Source organism: Ctenopharyngodon idella, chromosome 23 (assembly GCF_019924925.1).
Source record: "Ctenopharyngodon idella isolate HZGC_01 chromosome 23, HZGC01, whole genome shotgun sequence".
NCBI classification, from domain to species: Eukaryota; Metazoa; Chordata; class Actinopteri; order Cypriniformes; family Xenocyprididae; genus Ctenopharyngodon; species Ctenopharyngodon idella.
The window spans coordinates 17,711,120-17,730,188 of record NC_067242.1 but is presented as its reverse complement, the minus strand read 5'-3'; the positions used below and the strand labels follow the sequence as shown (position 1 = coordinate 17,730,188).

General features: G+C 36.7%; 1 protein-coding gene across 9 annotated transcripts in view; it reads right to left on the bottom strand.

Annotated features, from left to right (window-relative positions):
* Positions 1-17,033, bottom strand: part of relch (RAB11 binding and LisH domain, coiled-coil and HEAT repeat containing) — a 57,101-nt gene extending 40,068 nt beyond the window's left edge. For 2 of the 9 annotated variants that reach the window (XM_051881901.1, XM_051881906.1), the window contains exons 1-3: positions 16,345-17,027; positions 5,632-5,721; positions 114-185 (exon numbers count right to left, since the gene is read on the bottom strand). In XM_051881901.1, coding sequence (XP_051737861.1) covers positions 114-185; positions 5,632-5,721; positions 16,345-16,801 — 619 coding nt within the window. In that variant the 5' untranslated portion in view covers positions 16,802-17,027. Of the gene's footprint in view, positions 1-113; positions 186-5,631; positions 5,722-16,344 lie in introns of all 9 variants that reach the window. The other 7 variants (XM_051881902.1, XM_051881904.1, XR_007927846.1 and 4 more) reach the window with 6 other exon arrangements.
* Between the last annotated feature and the right edge of the window lie 2,036 nt (positions 17,034-19,069).

The following is a 19,069-nucleotide window of genomic DNA, read 5'->3' as shown; positions in this document are numbered from 1 at the left end:
AAACGAGTGAGCTGGAATTTGATTTATGGTGGACATTACAAACTGCCTTTAGGAATGAGAGCAGCTCCTATAGCAGAAAGGACTGAAGTGTGTAAAAGTTGAAAGTACGCCACCTGCAGCCTGAGTCAAGTTGGCACGAAGAGCCTGAATGGTCTCCTTGGCTTTCCGCAGTTCAAACTCCAGAACTGGACCAGGGGGAAGTGGGTCACACACAAACAGGCATCCAACCAAGAGAAGGGAACAAAGAAACAAAACAAAAAGGGAAAAAAAGAACAAAGGATGGCCATGAAAAAACAAAATCAAAAAAAGAAATAAAAGAAAAAACGACAACTTTTGTAAGAAGCTGAGGCAGAACCAAAACAGGGACATGCACACTATGGATCTAATGAACACATGCAGCAGAGGTTGCTGGAGGAGCTGCCAGATAACAAATATATTTACACATTTATTTATTTCCCTTCGAGTTTTATTTCATTGCAAAATTCACTAGCTGCTGTCTGACCAGGGATTTAGAGCAAAGCAAAGTCTATTTGTTTGTTTTAAATGAAAGATTAAAAAAAAAAAAAATCCATTCGCAAATTTTTTGGAAATCCTTTAGATCTCCTAATTTCCTTGGACTTTTACAGCTGAAGTGTGTAATTTCTGTTGCACTAGCTTCATCAAACAGAATTGCAAAAAAATACGGTCCTGTCCCAAATAGCGCATTTAAAGTGCACTTGCCATCTAATGGCAGTTGCTTGCATGTGTCCATAAAGTTTACATGACCACAGGGAGTCCCATTTGTTGGACTGGTAGGTTGCAGAATGGCATCCCACTACAAGTCTACATTGGTACTGACTTCACACTGGATTATTAAAATAATAATTACTAAAATAATAATTTGTTACATTTATATAGCGCTTTTCTCAGCACTTAGAGCGCTTTACATATTGAAGGGAGGAATCTCCTCAACCACCACCAATTCGCAGCATCCACCTGGCAGCCATATTAAGCCAGAACGCCCACCACACACCAGCTTATTGGTGGAGAGGAGATGGAGTGATGAAGCCAATGATTAGGAGGCCATGATGGCCATGATGATGAAATTTGGCCAGGATGCTGGGGTTAAGCCCCTACTGTTTTTCGAAGGACTACGAAGTGTAAACTGTGCCATGTAGAACTGGCCTAATGATTGAAACAGGTAGTCCTGCCCCAAACTCATGTCACTGGCTAGACCAATGTTGCCACCACAGAGTAGTGTTGTCAAAAGTACCGACATCAATACCAAGTCCGCTATTGAGCGGATTCATAAACACCTCTGATTGGCCATTGTGTTCATGCGCTCAACACATGTGTCTATGATTGGCTACAATGATCAACGCTTCAAAAACATGCTGTAAACAGTCATCAATGACGCTCTTCACCGAGCGCTTACACAGATACACACAAGAGCGTTTGAAAGCAGGTGTCCATCAGCGGACCGGTGATAGGCACAATGGCCAATCAGAGGTGTTTACAAATCCGCTCAACAGCGCTCAAAACATTTTTAAAAATTTCAGTATCGACTTGGTATCGAAGTCGGTACTTTTGACAACACTATCAGAGACACAGTGATTGCAATTTTCAGAGGAATCAACCTTTGAATGTCTAACCTTACACGTACAGCTGTCTCTGCATACTAGGCTGAAATATGACACAGTATTCACACTTTATATTAGGTGTCTTTAACTACCATGTACTTAAAAAAAATATAATGTTAGGAACCATACAATGCACTTATTGTGTCCATGTTGTATTGCAAAACAATTTGGCTGCTATTGAGGTGAATACAGGTAAGGTTAGGGACAGGTTTAGTGGTATGGGTGGGTTTAAGAGTGGGTTAAGGTGTAAGGGAAAGGTCAACAGTGTAATTATATGCAGGTATATTTTAATACAAGTACAATATAAAAACATGTATGTACAGAATAAGTGCGTATCAAAATGTGTAGGTTATCAAATGATTAATTTAACTGTTAGTACATTAGTTAAAGACACTTAATATAAAATGGGACCCAGTATTTTAACTCAGAAAAAAAAATTACACACTTCAGTTTAAATAGAAATAATTGGTATAAGGAGAAAGCTTTCAAAAATAAATTATGCTTTCCTTATGAAGACAGACTAAAAAAAAAAAAAAAAAAAAATCCTTGCACCTCACAGGATTCCATATGACTATTTATTTTAACAGATCAACAATCCAACCCTATTCAGACGTAAATCATAAACACACAAAAATCTAAATCCATCTGCTGTTTACATTTGATCTTTGTAAATCAGAGTACTTTATTTGGAAAGGGATTTACTAGTGTATGCAAAACCCCGCAGCAATCCTGCTACTGTGGACCTGCTAGGCGAGTTCTAACAGAGGCTGTGTCTCATTCCGCTCCCTAGTTCCCTAAAACAGGAATCAGTATCTTGTGAAGACGAAATTCGGGACTAGCAAGTGCCTTAATCCTCTAACAAATTCGGACACTGATGACTCAATTATGACTCAATTACCTGTGACAAGATCTTGCATTAAAAAACAACAACACTGCTGTATAATAACCAATATTCTTCTGGTACATGGCAACATTTCTAGAATCAGCTGATTCTGACTGATTTTTATAATGCATTCTGGGAATTTCTAAAAAGCGAACATTTCAGTGCACTGGAACGATTGTGATCACGAGACAGCCCTATGAATCTTTGGGCAGTGTACTGAACTAGGGAACGGATTGAGACACACCCAGAGACACTTGGAAACAGAAGCATGGAGAGCACAGGACAATTTGCATGACTCTGCGCAGATGATCAGCAGGTGGGACTCCTACAAGCTCTGCTTCCTAATATGTTTTCTAGAACACCATCTACCTGAACAGGGCCAGATAAAGAAAGAAGGAAAGAAAGAAATAAAAAAAGAAAGAAGAATAGACAAGGAAATCAGAAGAAAGAGTGAAAGCTAAGAAAAAGCAGAGCTTAAATGGGATAAATGCACTTTTGCTGCTGATCATCAGAGCACAGGATGCAAGTTTAACAAATGGAAAAATGTAAGAACAAGAAGGGAAAAAAAAAAAGAAAATGGCAAAGGTCTGCTTGCCTGGATGGTTTGTGGTCCAGTATTGGAAAGAGAAATACTGGAATAGAGACCCATCAGACAATAAACCCCAGGTCAGACAGCCAGGGCTGTGCTCATCGCCGAAGGGGTCAAAATTTGGAAGGAGATGCCCAATTTGAGGTACAAAAGTGACATTTTGCACAAAGCAATCTTATTCTGCTGCACGGTTCCTTAGGCTTTCTACTTACCCATAACTAGCTTTCAATAAAATCACATTCATAATAAGCGCATAAAACCTTTGAATGTCATTTTACCTTAAAATTGCTGGATTTAGTGTATGGATATACTACTAAAATCAATTATATATTTTTATATTTGTTTTATTGCTTATTTAATAATATAGGCCAAAGTGAAAACCACACATTCACAATCAATTTAATATTCAATATTTTACTACTCCATTCAAAACTGTAATTTTCTGAAACATAATAAATAAATACAAATTATTTAACAAATACAAATAGAGTAAAAAAAAAAGATATAACGAATAAATAAATAAAAAGATAAAATAATAAAAAATAAATACAACAAATAAATGAAAAAAAATACAGAAAAAAAGAAAAAGAAAAAAAGATTTAGGCTAATAAAAAAATAAAAAATAAAATAAAAAAATAAAACAAAGGAGTATGGAGTAGCTTATACAGAAACGTTGTTTTGTTAAAAATGCAGCCTTGGTGTGAATAGACCTTAACACTATCAGAAAGAGTTAACATTTTAAAAAGACCGCAAGAAAAATACAAACAAATATCTGCATACAACTCAGCTCTGAAGAGATTTTTTGTATTGCGGATGTGAATTTTCACAGGAACTAATTGTAACAAAACATTTCCAGCTGGAAAAAAAAATATAGATATCTGCCAAGATAATGTAGGAATCTGAAGCTTGGGAGGGATTCAAGCTAATGCAGGAAAAAGCTAAAGGAACAGTATGGCAACCTAGCCAAGCAAGTATTAAAACAGGGAAATGACAGGAGAGGAAACTTGAGAGTCAGAAAACCTTTTGCTTGGAAAGAAATGGGAAAGCAAGATTGTCATTGTCAGTACAGCCCAATTAGAAAGAAAAGTTTAGCGTTCAAGGCTATTCGTTAACCCTCCTACTCGTCTATAGAAACCGCTCATCTATGAGACCGCTGATGAAAGCGGTCAGTGAACCTTACTGTTTGACCCATGTGAATTCACATCAAATCACGAATGCCAAGAATCTTGTGTATACGGTAACACTGACCAAATCGCCTCTCGTAAAAGAGCTTTACGCAAGCCACTGAACCACTAATAGTTTCCAGAAAAATGGCCAGTGAAGCCAGTTCCTTCTCATTTTGCCTAAAAAATGGCCACATACTGTAACTGCTGAATTGTGTTCTTGGAAATTCAGGGCATTGGCAAATAGAAAATTTGGCTACTGTCAATTGTGGTCTAATAAGATAATCAGTGCATGCAAAATGCTTAAAATTAAATGGACTAAAGAGTTCCAGTGTTAAAAGTATTGTATGACACAAAGTTGGAATTCAAGAAACATTTGCGTGTTTAGAGTCACTGTACAACAGGAATATGAGTCAAATGCAAAAAAAAAAACAAAAAAAAACAAACAAACAAACAATTTGATGCCTGTCTGAACAAAACTGGGAATCGAACCCACAACCTTGTATACTCGACCAGTACAACAGGAATTTGAGCCGAAAAAACAAACATTTTCTGTCTGTCTGAACGAAGCTGAAAGGGATAGTTCACCCAAAAATTCAAATTCTGTCATTAATTACTCACCCTCATGATGTTTCTAGACTTCCGTTCATCTTCAGAACACAAATGAAGCTATTTTTAATAAAATCTGAGCGATTTCTGTCCCTCCATTGACAGCTACCCAATTACCACTTTGATGCTTCAAAAAGTTCATAAAGAGATCGGAAAACTAATCCATATGAACTGAGTTTAGTCCAAATTTTCTGAAGAGACCTGATGGATTTATATGATGAACAGATTGAATTTAGGCTTTTATTTACATATAAACATTGATCAGCAGACATAAACTCAACCGTACTTGCTTGACGTGCAAGAACAAACCTTATTGGTTGTTGCGGAAGCTCAAACGTGCAGAGTAACACGAGAATGAACGTCATTGGTACTCGCACGCCAATCAAGCATGCTTGAGCTTTCGTTTAACACAACTGATGTATGCGTTGATGAATGGTCATATGTCAGTAAAAGTCTAAATTAAATCTGTTCATCATATAAAGCGGTCGGGTCTCTTTAGAAAATTTGGACTAAACCGCTCAACTCATATGGAATAGTTTTATGATCTCGATCTCTAAATGGAGGGACAGAAATCGTTCAGATTTTATTAAAAATATCATCATTTGTGTTCCGAAGATGAACTAAAGTCTTACAGGTTTGGTACAACATGAGGGTGGGTAAATGATGACAGAATTTTCCTTTTTTCCTTTAAAGTTCACAAATCAGAATAATGCTGCTCTCTAATAACCGCTGTTATTTTCATCATTCTGACATCAAGATTATCCTTACCTGCCACTCTTTCGTCCGACTCCCTGTTGCCATCATCTGAATAACGTGCGAAATCCAAGGAGTCCAACGTACTGATGCTGCCAGCTCGATCTGGAAACAAACAAACACAAAATGTATGTTAAATTCAGTGGTATCCACCTAACTAAAGGTTTTTATCTTCTACCCACAAAACACACCCTTATTAGACAGAACACTAAACTATCATTTACAGAAAGTAAAGTGGTGCCATTTTGATTTGTTACAGCAAACTAAAGCAGTCAGCAGTTATAGAGAATAGGCTGTACGAAGGCCAAAACCTTCCAGACGCACAGATCTCTCTGTCTGTCGGCACTGCTGGAGGGAAGATACAAAAGTACTGCCAATGTCAAGCCCCCACATGGACTCCTCTATTTGTGCATGTCACTGATTGTAGTGTGTTGTGTACACTGGCATGGTAACATGTAATTCAGCAGCAAACCACATTTATTTATTTTGTAATTTTAGATGAATAAAGAGCATATAATAATGGTGTTTAGTTACTGAACTATTTGTATTACAGATTCCAGATCCACATCATTTGCATATTTTTAAGGGGCCATTTCATAAGGAAACATTTTTCTTGATCTTTTGAAAGGAGCCAAAATTTGAATTTGAAGTTGTGTACTCAAGAAAACATACTTTAACTTTCAGATCTCAAAACGTCCTCCAGTACAAAAAGACAATTTGTGTAAATGTGTTCCAAAATTCGACAACTCATTAAAGGGATAGTTCACCCAAAAATTAAAATTCTATCATCATTTACTCACCCTCAAGTTGTTCAAAATCTGTATAATTTTCTTTGTTCTGTTGAACACAAAGGAAGATATTTTGAAGAATGTGTTAAACTGAACAGTTTTGGGGCACCATTGACTTCCATAGTAGTTTTTTTTCTACTATGGAAGTCAATGGTGCCCCAAAGTGGCCTGGTTACAAACTTTCGTCAAAATATCTTCTTTTGTGTTCAACAGAACAAAGAAAATTATACAGATTTTGAACAACTTGAGGGTGAGTAAATGATAGAATTTTCATTTTTGGGTGAACTATCCCTTTAAGACAGTCATCCACAGTTACACATCAGCACATCTATTCTGTGTTCATAAACGGCTTTTTACTAACATTGAGATACATTTCTACAACCCCATTTTCAGAAAAGTTGGGACATTTTGTAAAATGCAAGAAAATCAAGAATCTGTGATTTGGTAATTCTCTTTAACCTTTATTTAACTGACAAAAGTACAAAAAAAAAATTTTTTAATGTTTTTACTGACAAACTTAATTGTATTTTATGATTTTGATGGCTGCTACACATTCCAAAAAGTTGGGACAGAGGCATGTTTACCACTGTGTCACGTCACATTTCCTTTTAATTACACCTTTAATCATTTGGGAATTGAGGATACTAATTGTTGCAGTTTAGCAAGTGGAATTTTTGCCCAATTTCACTTGATACAAAACAGCTGCTCAACAGTCTGTGGTCAGTCATTGTTGTCTGATTCTTCTTTTCATGATGTGCCAAACATTTTCAGTAAGAGTCAGATCTGGACTGTAGACAGGTCAGTCAAGCACTTCTACGGTGTAGAGTGTCTAAGAAACCAATCTGTTGTAGCATGTGTAGAATGAGGCCTGGCATTGTCTTGTTTCCCAGGAAAGATGTCATCTTGATGGCAGTATATGTCTCTGTACAATCCCAATACATGACTCCACGTCAATGGTACCTTCACACATTGTCACTCATGGCGTTTGCACTGATACACCCCCATTCTATGACAGATGCTTGCTTTTTCACCTGTCGCTGATGAAAGTCTGGTCCATTTTGTCTTTGGGACTGAGAACTCGATGTCCGTTTTTTTTTTAAAAACAAGCTGAAACGTGGACTCATCTGACCACAGCACACATTTTCACTGTCTTTTGGACCATCTGAGATGAGCTCAGGCCAGAGAACTCGGCAGCATCTCTGTATAAAAATCGATGTATAGCTTTCTCCTTGCACAACAGATATTCAAGTTGCATTTCTCGATGCAGCAGCAGACTAAGTAACAATGGTTTTCCAAAGTACTCCCTAGCACATGTGGCTATTTTTAAACGCAGTAGCATGATTGTTTCTCATGCAGTGCCATCTGAGGACTCGAAGGTCACACACATTCAACAGAGGTTTCCTGCCCTGCCCTACACAGATTACTTTGGATTCCCTGAGTCTTTTCACAATATTATGAATGGTAGATGGTGAAAGATCTATACTTTGCAATCCTGCATTGAGAAATGTGATTTTTGAATTAATTAACAATTCTCTCTCATGACATGTGTCCAAAAAAAAAAAAAAAGAAAAAAAAGTGGAGCATTTAGCAACTGAGCATTTAGTGGATGTTCTTTTTAAACGACACCCTCACCTATTACCAATTCACCTGCTAATTGTGGACAGTTTAAAATGTATTATTCTGTAATCTTTTCACTTTTATTTTGCCTCTGTCCCAACTTTTTTTGAGTGTGTTGCAGCCATCAAAATCTAAAATTATATACATTCACAATATTTATATATAGTATATTTACAGTATATTTAAAAAATACAATTTGGCCATGCAGTGAAAACACTGACATTTTTTTCTTTGTACTTTTGTCAGTTAAATAAAGGTTCAAGAGAATTAACAAATCACAGATTCTTGATTTTATTGCATTTTACAAAATGCCCCAACTTTCTGGAATTGGGGTTATACTATTAAACCAGAAAAACTAATAACTACAATAAAACATAGAAAAGTCTTGTGCTGTTTGTGTTTAGCAACTACAGTCTGACTTTAAAAGTTTGTTTGGCACGTTTAAAGGGTTAGTTCGCTCAAAAATGAAAATAATGTCATTTATTACTCACCCTCATGCCGTTCCACACCCGTAAGTCCTTCGTTAATCTTCGGAACGCAAATTAAGATATTTTTGTTGAAATCCGATGGCTCAGTGAGGCCTGCATAGCCAGCAATGACATTTCTTCTCTCAAGATCCATTAATGTACTAAAAACATTTTTAAATCAGTTCATGTGAGTACAGTGGTTCAATATTAATATTATAAAGCGACAAGAATATTTTTGGTGTGCCAAAAAAACAAAATAATGACTTATATAGTGATGGCTGATTTCAAAACACTGCTTCCTGAAGCTTTGAAGCGTTGAACCACTGTACTCACATGAACTGATTTAAATATGTTTTTAGTACATTAATGGACCTTGAGAGAGGAAATGTCATTGCTGGCTATGGAGGCCTCACTGAGCCATCGGATTTCAACAAAAATATCTTAATTTGTGTTCAGAAGATGAATGAAGGTCTTACGGGTGTGGAACGGCATGAGGGCGAGTAATAAATGACAGAATTTTAATTTTTGGGTGAACTAACCCTTTAAGTGTGGTATGCTTTGCAAAGAGGATGAACGGGAAGCCGACAGAAAACCTGTAGCGATTGCGTAAGCGCAACAACGCGCCATCACTCATTTCACATGCAGAGAGGGTGTTTAAAGTTTATATAGAAGTCTTAAAGACACAGAAATAACATTAAGAAATAAATTACATAAGATTAAAAATAATATATGAAATAAACTTAAAGGAAACACAAATAATGGAAAACTGAAATGTTAAACTTAAAATAAAAATAAAATAAAATAAATGGCCCCTTTACATTCCTGTGTTCTTATTTCAATTAAGAGTCAACTACACACAGCTATGGCACTATCTTTTCTTTTGGAAAATGATAATGAAGTGAATTAACTAATGATTGTTGGCACAAAACCCTAGACAAACATGACAAGTGGATCTCCAGGAAAAAAAATAAAACTAAACAAGTAAAGTAAAACAATAAAAAAAAATAATATAGTCTCTTTAAATTACTGTGCTTTCACTTCACCTACATGGCAGTGGCACCCTATTTTCTTTTACTCCAGTTAGCTAACTTGACTTAAGCATGTGTCACATCACATGATGGCAGTAAAGCTCAGTCCTGTGACTGCAAAGCTGTATATGCAAAGGAGGGACAATATCACAACAACCAATAAAAATGAGAACCATTACCAGCCTTAAAATAGTGGCAGGTTCTTTTTTTTGTATTTGAATGCCAAATGTGAGCTTGAACTCTGTAGAAATGAGGTTGGCTAAATGTCAAATGACACTCTGGTAGTTAAATTAGCAAATCTTCCCATCACAGCCCTGGACAGAGAAGTATTGATGAGAGGACTGACTCATCTCAGTTTTGCGACTTTCTCTGGGCGTGACTTGAATGACAATGCTGATATCCGAGTGGTGAGAGTGTCACAGAGCTGTGCTGAATAAACGTCTTGTCAAACTGGTTGACAGGGAGGGGTTGGCAGTTCTGTGAAGGCAATATATGAGCTCGAACTATGTGCAAGATGCTTCCTGCAAGGAATGATATTGAAAGGCTCTTGTTCAATTTGTCAGACGAGTCATGGTACATGTGACTCATGAGTAAGCGATAAATGTGCAAACTTGCTTCTGTGTGCATGTTCACATAATCAACACAATATTAGAAATAGTCATTTGTTTGATGCCAAAATACTTTCTCCTATTTCAGTTTAAAGGCACAGTATGTAAGTTTCACCACTAGAGGTCTCTTATTCAAAACAATAACAAAGACTTGATGATGCAGTGATGGAGCGTGGAATCATGGGATTTGTCATGCAGAAACTAGAAACTATAAGTAAACCATTTGTAGGTTGATGTCCACAAAAAGTGTGACATTGTGGTGCCATCAAAAAAGGGATGCACTGTTAATAAAATTCTGGACGATACAGATAGTTTTGTAATTACGTTAATGCTGATAACCGATAAATGACCACCCTTTAAATTCTACACTATTTTCACAAAATGAATTAAAAAAAATACTAAGAACTATAATCAATCATGCTACAAGTGAATTTAGGCATCACAACATTAAAAAGTACAGAATGAAAAATGGATATTAAATTTTGAGATTTGCTAAAGATTACATTTAACAGTGTTGAATCTTTAGTGTTTTTAAAGATTAACTTTAAGTTAGCGTTATATGACTGCAAAGGTAAGCTAATGTAAAAATGGGGGAAATGAGCATGCAGATTGTTCATCTGAAAGATAGGAATGGGATCGCGACACAAAACAGACCCTATTCAATATGCATTAAATCTCCCGCATGAGCTAAATTGCTCAAAATGCTGGGAGCATGTTGGCTAATCTTGCGCAGCCAGACCTTCAGACTGATGGCAGAAGGTCTGGACTTCATTGCAGCTTTCATTGGCCAAGGACCGCCCAAGAGAACGTCTGACAGACATGTAAAGCAACCAATTACAGTTTGTTTTGTTCAGCGTCATGTTTAGGGACGTGAAAATGTAAAGTCAATGTCCCTACAACAACAGAGTGGTGTGCATCTAATAAACTATACATTCAAGAATGTTGTGCAAGTTTACTACAACAATGGTGCTGTGAACTTGACTTTGAAAATCCAGTGTTTAGTTGATAAGCGCTCATTACCAAAACACGTGGTCGTCACTTTCTTCTTCCATAAGGAGGTTTGGCATCACAACGGCTTTGTTTCAAGGCGGTCCGTTAAAGTGACCGCCTTGAAACAAACACACTCAGTGTGTCACACTTTTTCCGAGATTCATTGAGAATTCAACCAATCAGATGACGACTCTGAAAATCCCAAAGTGTTTCCCATTTTGTGTGGCATATGCATCAGACGTTCAGCCAACGTTCAGCCAACTCTGAGGCTGAAACCACATGTTGGCTAACAGCTAGGCTTCGGCTTCAACATCAGCAACCAATTTATGTAGAACTAACTACCACATCTAAAGAAATATCCTGCTTTAATATTTAGAGAAGAATATGATAACAAGGAGATTTTTTGGCTTGCTATCAGTGCACACAAAACATCACATCTCCTATTAGAATTTGACTACAAGTGTTTGGCTTTGCTTTAGCAACAATTATAGATTAGAACAGAATATTGGTTATTCTAGCAGCTCAGGAATGTGAGGGAGTGATGAACTCTTACTCTATGCCGGAAAGACATGGTTTATACAAAAGGAGCCATTTCTTCTTAGAAACAGGTTAACAAAAATCAATAAATTAAGCATTAACTACAAAGCAAACTGCCACAATAATTAAAAATCGAAGCCACACCCTTAGGGCCCACAGGCTTAGGAAAGGCCCCAGTGGCACTGGAGACAAGTATGACATGTTAAAATTGATCAATGCAATTTACAATGTGTTGGCTATACAGAAGCACACTGCACTTCTCACTAATTTCATTTTGGATTGTGCCCGCTCTCCACAACTTTTTCCAAACAGCTCCCTACATTACTTCTTTGCTCCCTCTTCCTATAATAACTTCATTTTCACCATTTAGAAGCCAAAAATGGGGGACGGTAGGAAAAAAAATATACACACAATAACATGACCAGACTACTAATACACACTACTGTTCAAAAGTATACAGTAGGCTAAATATTAACAGTAATATTGTGAAATATTATTACAGTTTAAAACAACTGTTTTCTATTTTAATATACATTTTAAAATGTTAATTATTCCTATAATGTCAAATCTGTATTTTCAGCATCATTACTCCAGTCTTTAGTGTCACATGATCCTTCAGAAATCATTCTAATATGCTGATTTAATGCTCAAGAAACATTTCTTATTATTATCAATGTGGAAAACTGTTGTTCTGCTTAATATTTCTGTAGAGACTGTGAAAAAATTTCAGGATCGTTTGATGAACAGACAGACATCTTTGCCGAATAAAAGTATTAAAAAAAAAAATCTTGACCCCAAACTTTTGAACAAGTGTATATTACTGCCATGCAGTTTCAGTTTTACTTTAATTTAAAAAACAAAAAAGCATATGTCTCTAGTGAGATTTATATAGCTCACAAGAATGGCCCTGAATCTTGATGTCATCGAGAATTTTAGGTGTTTATTTATGGTTTAATTTAAGTGCATATATAGGCAGTAAGTCAATGCAGATCTGCAGAAATGTTGCACTGTAAACACTAATGCTCAAAATAATTAATTGGTTTGAGTAGGACAAACTTAAATTAAACAAATTAGTTCAGTCAAATTAACTTCTGAGTATTTAGCACTTTCTTTTTCTTTCAAGTTCACAGAACTGATATATTTTAAGTAAACTGAACTGTTTCATTGTTTTGAGTTTTATTAACTTTTTAATTTAGACGAACTTACATTTAACTGAAACTGGGCTGGGATTTCTATTTCCCAGCATGCTTTGCCCATGGCACTCGAAAGTGAGAGTAAATGTTAAAATTAAGTCTTATATAATGTTTTTTTTTGTGCAAGATGAATGTTAAGTGGGAGATTTAGTAGTGATGAATGTTTTGTTATGCTTATGTAGAAGAATTTCTGTTAATGTGGGTTTTTGGCGTTAACATCACGGTAAGTGCATGTGGTGCATCAAGTGGTGCATGTGGCTTGGTTTAAATGCTTTATATTGCTGTACTCATTCAGCAAGTGCTATACCATGCTACTGTTAACATGTTAGCAAATTAGCAAGTTAGCATTTTCTGAATGAGCTTGATCAACTGATTGCCTCAATTTTTTTGAGTTCTGCCAATTTATTCGGGTTTACAGTGTGTAGAAGTAAAATCAGTAGAAATTTTTAATTCATTTATAATAAGGCTGCATGAGGCCTAATGGTGTATTCAGATCTGTTTGGTGTGTGTCATGCGTAGCTAAATGAAAGGGCTGGGGGGAGGTGGGGGGCACAGTCAATTGTGTTGCGGAACTAGACTTTGATGACAACCCGACAGCTGCACCACAAAAAACTAATCCAATTAAGTCTGCATCATACACTTTACAATATTCATTCAGCGGAGCTTCAAATCCTCTCACATCCTAAACACACTGAAGCCTTTTCATCCCTTAACACTTCTCAAGCGGCTGTTGCATCTCTCTAGCGAAGGGTAAAATATCGGCGAGACTATGTGAGGTGTTGATAATGTCTCTTCTTGCACTGACGTGACAGAAGCGAGGTTGAGAGCCATCTGCTCCCTCTCAGCTGGTTGCCAGATCCTCCTTTGGGGAGTGGGTTTGCTCCATAATGCTAATAAAACCCTGTGGTTCCTGAAACCTCTGTGTTCTTAGAACCAGGTCAATACACAGCCATCAGCGGCAATTAGGCATGTATTTAAGAGCCATTAAAGTGCAGTAAGCCTATATGATTCAGTTTCCAATGCAGACTAGGTAATCCATTTGAAAAAAAAAAAAACAAACACCGTTTAAAAAAGAGGGATTGGCTGATACAAACAGGCAGCCCAGGTCTAGGCCTCTAATTTCTAGCATCCCCCTTCTCCCTGGAGAGCGGTGTCACTTAAGATGATGAGGTCACATCCTGTCTTTTGGTCCTAGAGTCCATTATAGAGCTCTTAGAATAAGGATTGTTTCATTTTTGAGAGAATTCTGCATCAAATCAAGATGACATCCATTTATTTTGTATAACGAATTAAGTTTTCGTGTACTGTGGGAGGGTAGAATGAGTATGTTGTGCAATATTACAAATTCGATTAAAATCAGACCTAAGCCTCTTCGATAAAGGAAAGATGGTTGTCATAAATATTCAGATGCAACAGGATGCTGATTAGATGGATTAATGATTGTTTTGAACCGTGAATAAGCCTGCATGAAAGCAGTTTCAACATGCCCACCCACATGTTTAGTCAGCAGCAGGCTGACAAAATGTGCAGTTGATGTACACTTATACAAGGCAATCACACAAAAACACCCCACATAAAGAAAGAAAGAATAATAACCAGAACAGACCTGAAAGCATTTGGACAAATGTTTGATCAGCATTTCCTCGTTCAAACTTTAGACAAGCTCCAGTAAGTAACCACATGATAAAATTTCCATTACGTTAGCTTCATTATTCAAGAATCATATGGGACACTAATTTAGAATTGTTGGTAACCAAGAAGAAATAAAAAAAATTAAAGATCAGACAATTGAGTCTTTGCTAAGCTCCACCCTCCTCTAGCACAGACAAGTTTTAGAAAACATCCTATAGAAATGAATTGGAAATTACTTTTTTCTAATAATATTATTTTAACATGATATTATATTAACTTTTTTATTTTTTTTTCATTATTATTTATTCATTAAAATTGATTATTATTTAACATTATTAGTTACTGATACATGTTAATTTGGAAATGATTGGATAACCGTTCAACCCACAACATGAACTTTTAAAGGGTCAAAACAGTGAAAAAAAAACCCTCCCTGGGTAAACTGTGTCACTAGGTAATATTTTTTCCCCATATTTATGCAATATTCTATTTAAAACTGCCCAATCACACCAGACTTGCATTAGTAAAGAACAAAAGCTTGTTTAATCATATAGCAACAGTTGCGAAGTTGGGATTGATCAATAACATTTGTAAGGATTAAAGGGATAGTTCACCCAAAAAAGAAAATTCTGTCATCGTTTACTCACCCTCATGTTGTTGCAAAACTCTCTCTTTCTTTTTTTGGAACATAAAACAAGCCATTTTGAGAACTCTGTTTTTTGTCCATATAATGGAAGTCGAAGGTAACCAAAACAGTTTGGTTGTCAATATTATTATTATTATTATTGTTCCACAGAAGTAAGAAAGCCATGCAGGTTTGGAAAGACATAAAGGTGAGTAAATGATAACGGATTTTTTTTTAATTTTGCAGTGAACTATTCCTTTAATAAATTCATTTTTGTAATCTGTTTCTAAGAAGAAATGGCTCCTTTTAACAAAGGGTCAATTTTCTTGCAAATGTAAATGTATGATCAATGGAAAAAAATGTTAGAAATGATCTACACCAGATGGATAGGATGTTATCACTGTCAATCCACACTTCAATAACATGCAACCTGGTAATAAAGAAAAACAAATCCAAATGTCATGCTTTGAAAGGCAAATAGTAAGAAGGAGATGAGGACACTATCAGATAAGAAACTTCATTTAGGAGCAAAGGTATAAGAAAGATCACACAGTATTCCTGATTACGCCAAACAAAGAGCAACAATCCCATCTGTCACTGCACACAGTCTTGTTTTACATACCCCTTGCATGAGCCTCTCTTTTTCTCCTCTTTCTATCCTGCACCTGCGCAGCTGGGGTCAGTGGGAAGACTTCACATCACATCACATCACACAACAAAGACACAATCCAGGTCTAAAATAAAATGCCTCCCATCAACCCTATGTGCAACATATTCTTCAATGCATAATTCTGAACCGCAATATGAAATGAACAGGTAGTATAGAGATAGCTAGTTTGAACAGCTTTTGTGCTGGTGTATTTTATTGAAAAGAGTGGCTAATGTGCCAAAATTTAAGGAACTGCTTATGTAGACAGCATTTTTGGGTGATAACTAAAAAAAAAACTCATCTTAAACCAGCCTAAAATGGTCTCTCAGCCTGGTTTTGTAGTCTAGATGGTCTTCCAGTCTGGCCAAGTTGAGTTCAGTTGGTTTACCTCGTCGACCAGCTGACAAGTGTCCAAAACCCTCAAACCAGCCAGCCAAACCAGATTAAGGAAACCATCTTAGACTGGTTTAAGATGTTTTTAAGCAGAAAATGCAGTTAAATAGGTTTTGAAACACGCCCATTACCTCATATAGGAAGACGACTCTTTACTGGGTTATTGGACCTACACAATGAACACATTATTTGATTACTTACTAAGTGGACCTCCAGGACCGACACCTTGCTCTTTGCATGCGGGTGGAGTTCCGCTTTGCCTTTCGAAGTTGCCTGGATTGGAGAAATAATCCCGTAGGCGAGGCAGCTCGCGTCCGGCTTCCAGGAGCTCGGTATGCAGCTCCAGGGCCGTGAGGATGTACTGATCCCGGAGCAGCTGCGCGGCGATCGCATCCAGCGACACCCGCGACTCTGCGCTTCCTACTCCGATTCCAGCCACCGCAGCGGCCGACGCTGGTATACCATCCACACTCGGGCTGGTTCGGTTGCTGGACAGCAGAATGGCTGGCTCGGAGTACGCCGGAGGAGAGAAGGGACCGAGGCTGTGGCCTTGGGCTTCATCACTCGGGCTGCGCTCGGTGTCCGCGCCATCCTGCCTGTGCTCCGCTTCCTCCTCCGAATCACTCACGTTAAACGGGTTGACATTACCCGCCGCCATTTTGCCGTTAGGTGTTCAGCCAGCTATCTGGCTGATATTCGTCTCCGTCTTCCTGGACGGATGTCAAGAGCGCTTTATTGCTCCTAATCAACGGGGCTTCAAGAAATATGCTTTGGTTGGTGGGGCCGAATGTCATTTCAGCACCCCGCCTCCTCCCTGCAAGACACGAGCGGAAATTACGTCATGCACCTCGCGTAACCGGGATCCGCCAAGTAGACTTGAAGATCCAATGAATGAGAAAACATACTAAGTCAACGTTTATTTATCCAATGCAAAGCAATACAGCAGGCAGCCCTGTTATGCAACTTGTTCTTTAAGCTCCAAAGAAAAATATTTTAATGTATTTATTTAGATTTAACAATATATATTTTAAAACAAATTTATATTTAAAAAATGTTTTATCTGTCTGTCTTTCTGTCTGTCTGTCGCTCTGTCTATGTGTCTATCTATCTGTCTATCTATCTATCTATCTATCTATCTATCTATCTATCTATCTATCTATCTATCTATCTATCTCTCTGTCTGTCTTTCTGCCTCTCTATCCGTCTATGTCCGTCTGTCATTCTATCTATCTATCTATCTATCTATCTATCTATCTATCTATCTATCTGTCTGTCTGTCTTTCTATCCATCTGTCTGTCATTCTATCTATCTATCTATCTATCTATCTATCTATCTATCTATCTATCTATCTGTCTATCTGTCTGTCTGTGTCTGTCTATCTGTCTATCTATCTATCTGTCTATATATCTGTCTGTCTGTCTGTCTATCCATCTATGTGTCTATCTATCTATCTGTCTGTCTGTCTGTCTATCTATCTATCTATCTATCTATCTATCTATCTATCTATCTATCTATCTAAGCTTGATTGGCATAGGAACTACACCTTCAGAGAACTTTTCTTTATCTGTTCTGCTGGTAAGGGTTATATTAAGAGTAATTAAATAATAGATTTTTATATGGATTATTTATATATAAATTATATTTAGTATATATAAATAAATAATGAATTAACACTTCAAGAAAAAAATACATAGGCATCTCATGACCGACTCATCTCAACTGTAAAAGAGCTGGTATCAATTCAGATTTATGTTTGCGTTGCATCTGCTTGGCCATCAATAGTTGGTTGTTGTACACAATCAGGCATTTGTTTGTGCCATCTGCTGGACTGAACCAAGCATAGCATGTTTTCAGTTCTGGCTCTCTGACCATATGGTACATTAATTTCTAATTTACATGTACATCACTACACAATGATGCAATTATATTATGTAATCAAATAAACACCAATTAAATATTTCTGTTTCTTTGTGGCTCTGTTCTCATGTAGGGTGAAGTCAGCTAAAATGGGCTATCAGGTAAAATGGGCCAAATAAGGTTGTAGCGTCATATATCTTTAAATTTTTACAGCCAATCACAATAACTGATCTTGCGTTGTTGCTTCAACACTTGTTGACATGTAACAATAGTTTTGATTGGTCTCAGTTTTTTAAGGGGGGCAGAGCCTTACATGAAGCTTGTCAGAGAAATTGTGAGGTAAGTGAACCTGACAGTAAGAAAGTTGGGCTACACACACACACACACACACACACACACACACACACACACACACACACACACACACACACACACACTTTTACACAGAACTTGAGGGTGAAAATAGGCTTATAGGCCTAGATATGTATCCATACAAAATCTTAACAGTGTTTTAAAAACATTTGCATTGCAGACAGTATGGCAGGAGGACAAGCAAAGAAAGGAAACTGTTAAAGTTGTTAAAGTTATGTTAATGTGTTTTTGTGTTTTGTTTTTTTGTCAAAGATGTGCTAATCTTTAACAAAATGTTTGACAAATATTTCACAAGCATACACACATACATGCACACAAAAGACACCAATGCACAGAAACACACACCTATACAACATGATAAATTTTTATTTGTAATTGCATTTTGTAATGAAATATTTGTTCAACTTTGTTTAATGAAATACATTTATGGTGTTGTTGCTATGGCACACTAAAGATGATAGTGTCAATTTACTGTTAGAAATAAAATTATTTCAGCCGAAATTACCTGTGCTGTTCTCTTTTTATATTGACCTATTTTAACTGAACAACTGGCCCATTTTACCTGAATGTTGTGCCATGGCTCAAGAAGGTACCTGCTGATACTTTAATATAGATAAAAAATATATATATAAATATATATATATATATATATATATATATATATATATATATATATATAATATATTTGAGAGACCC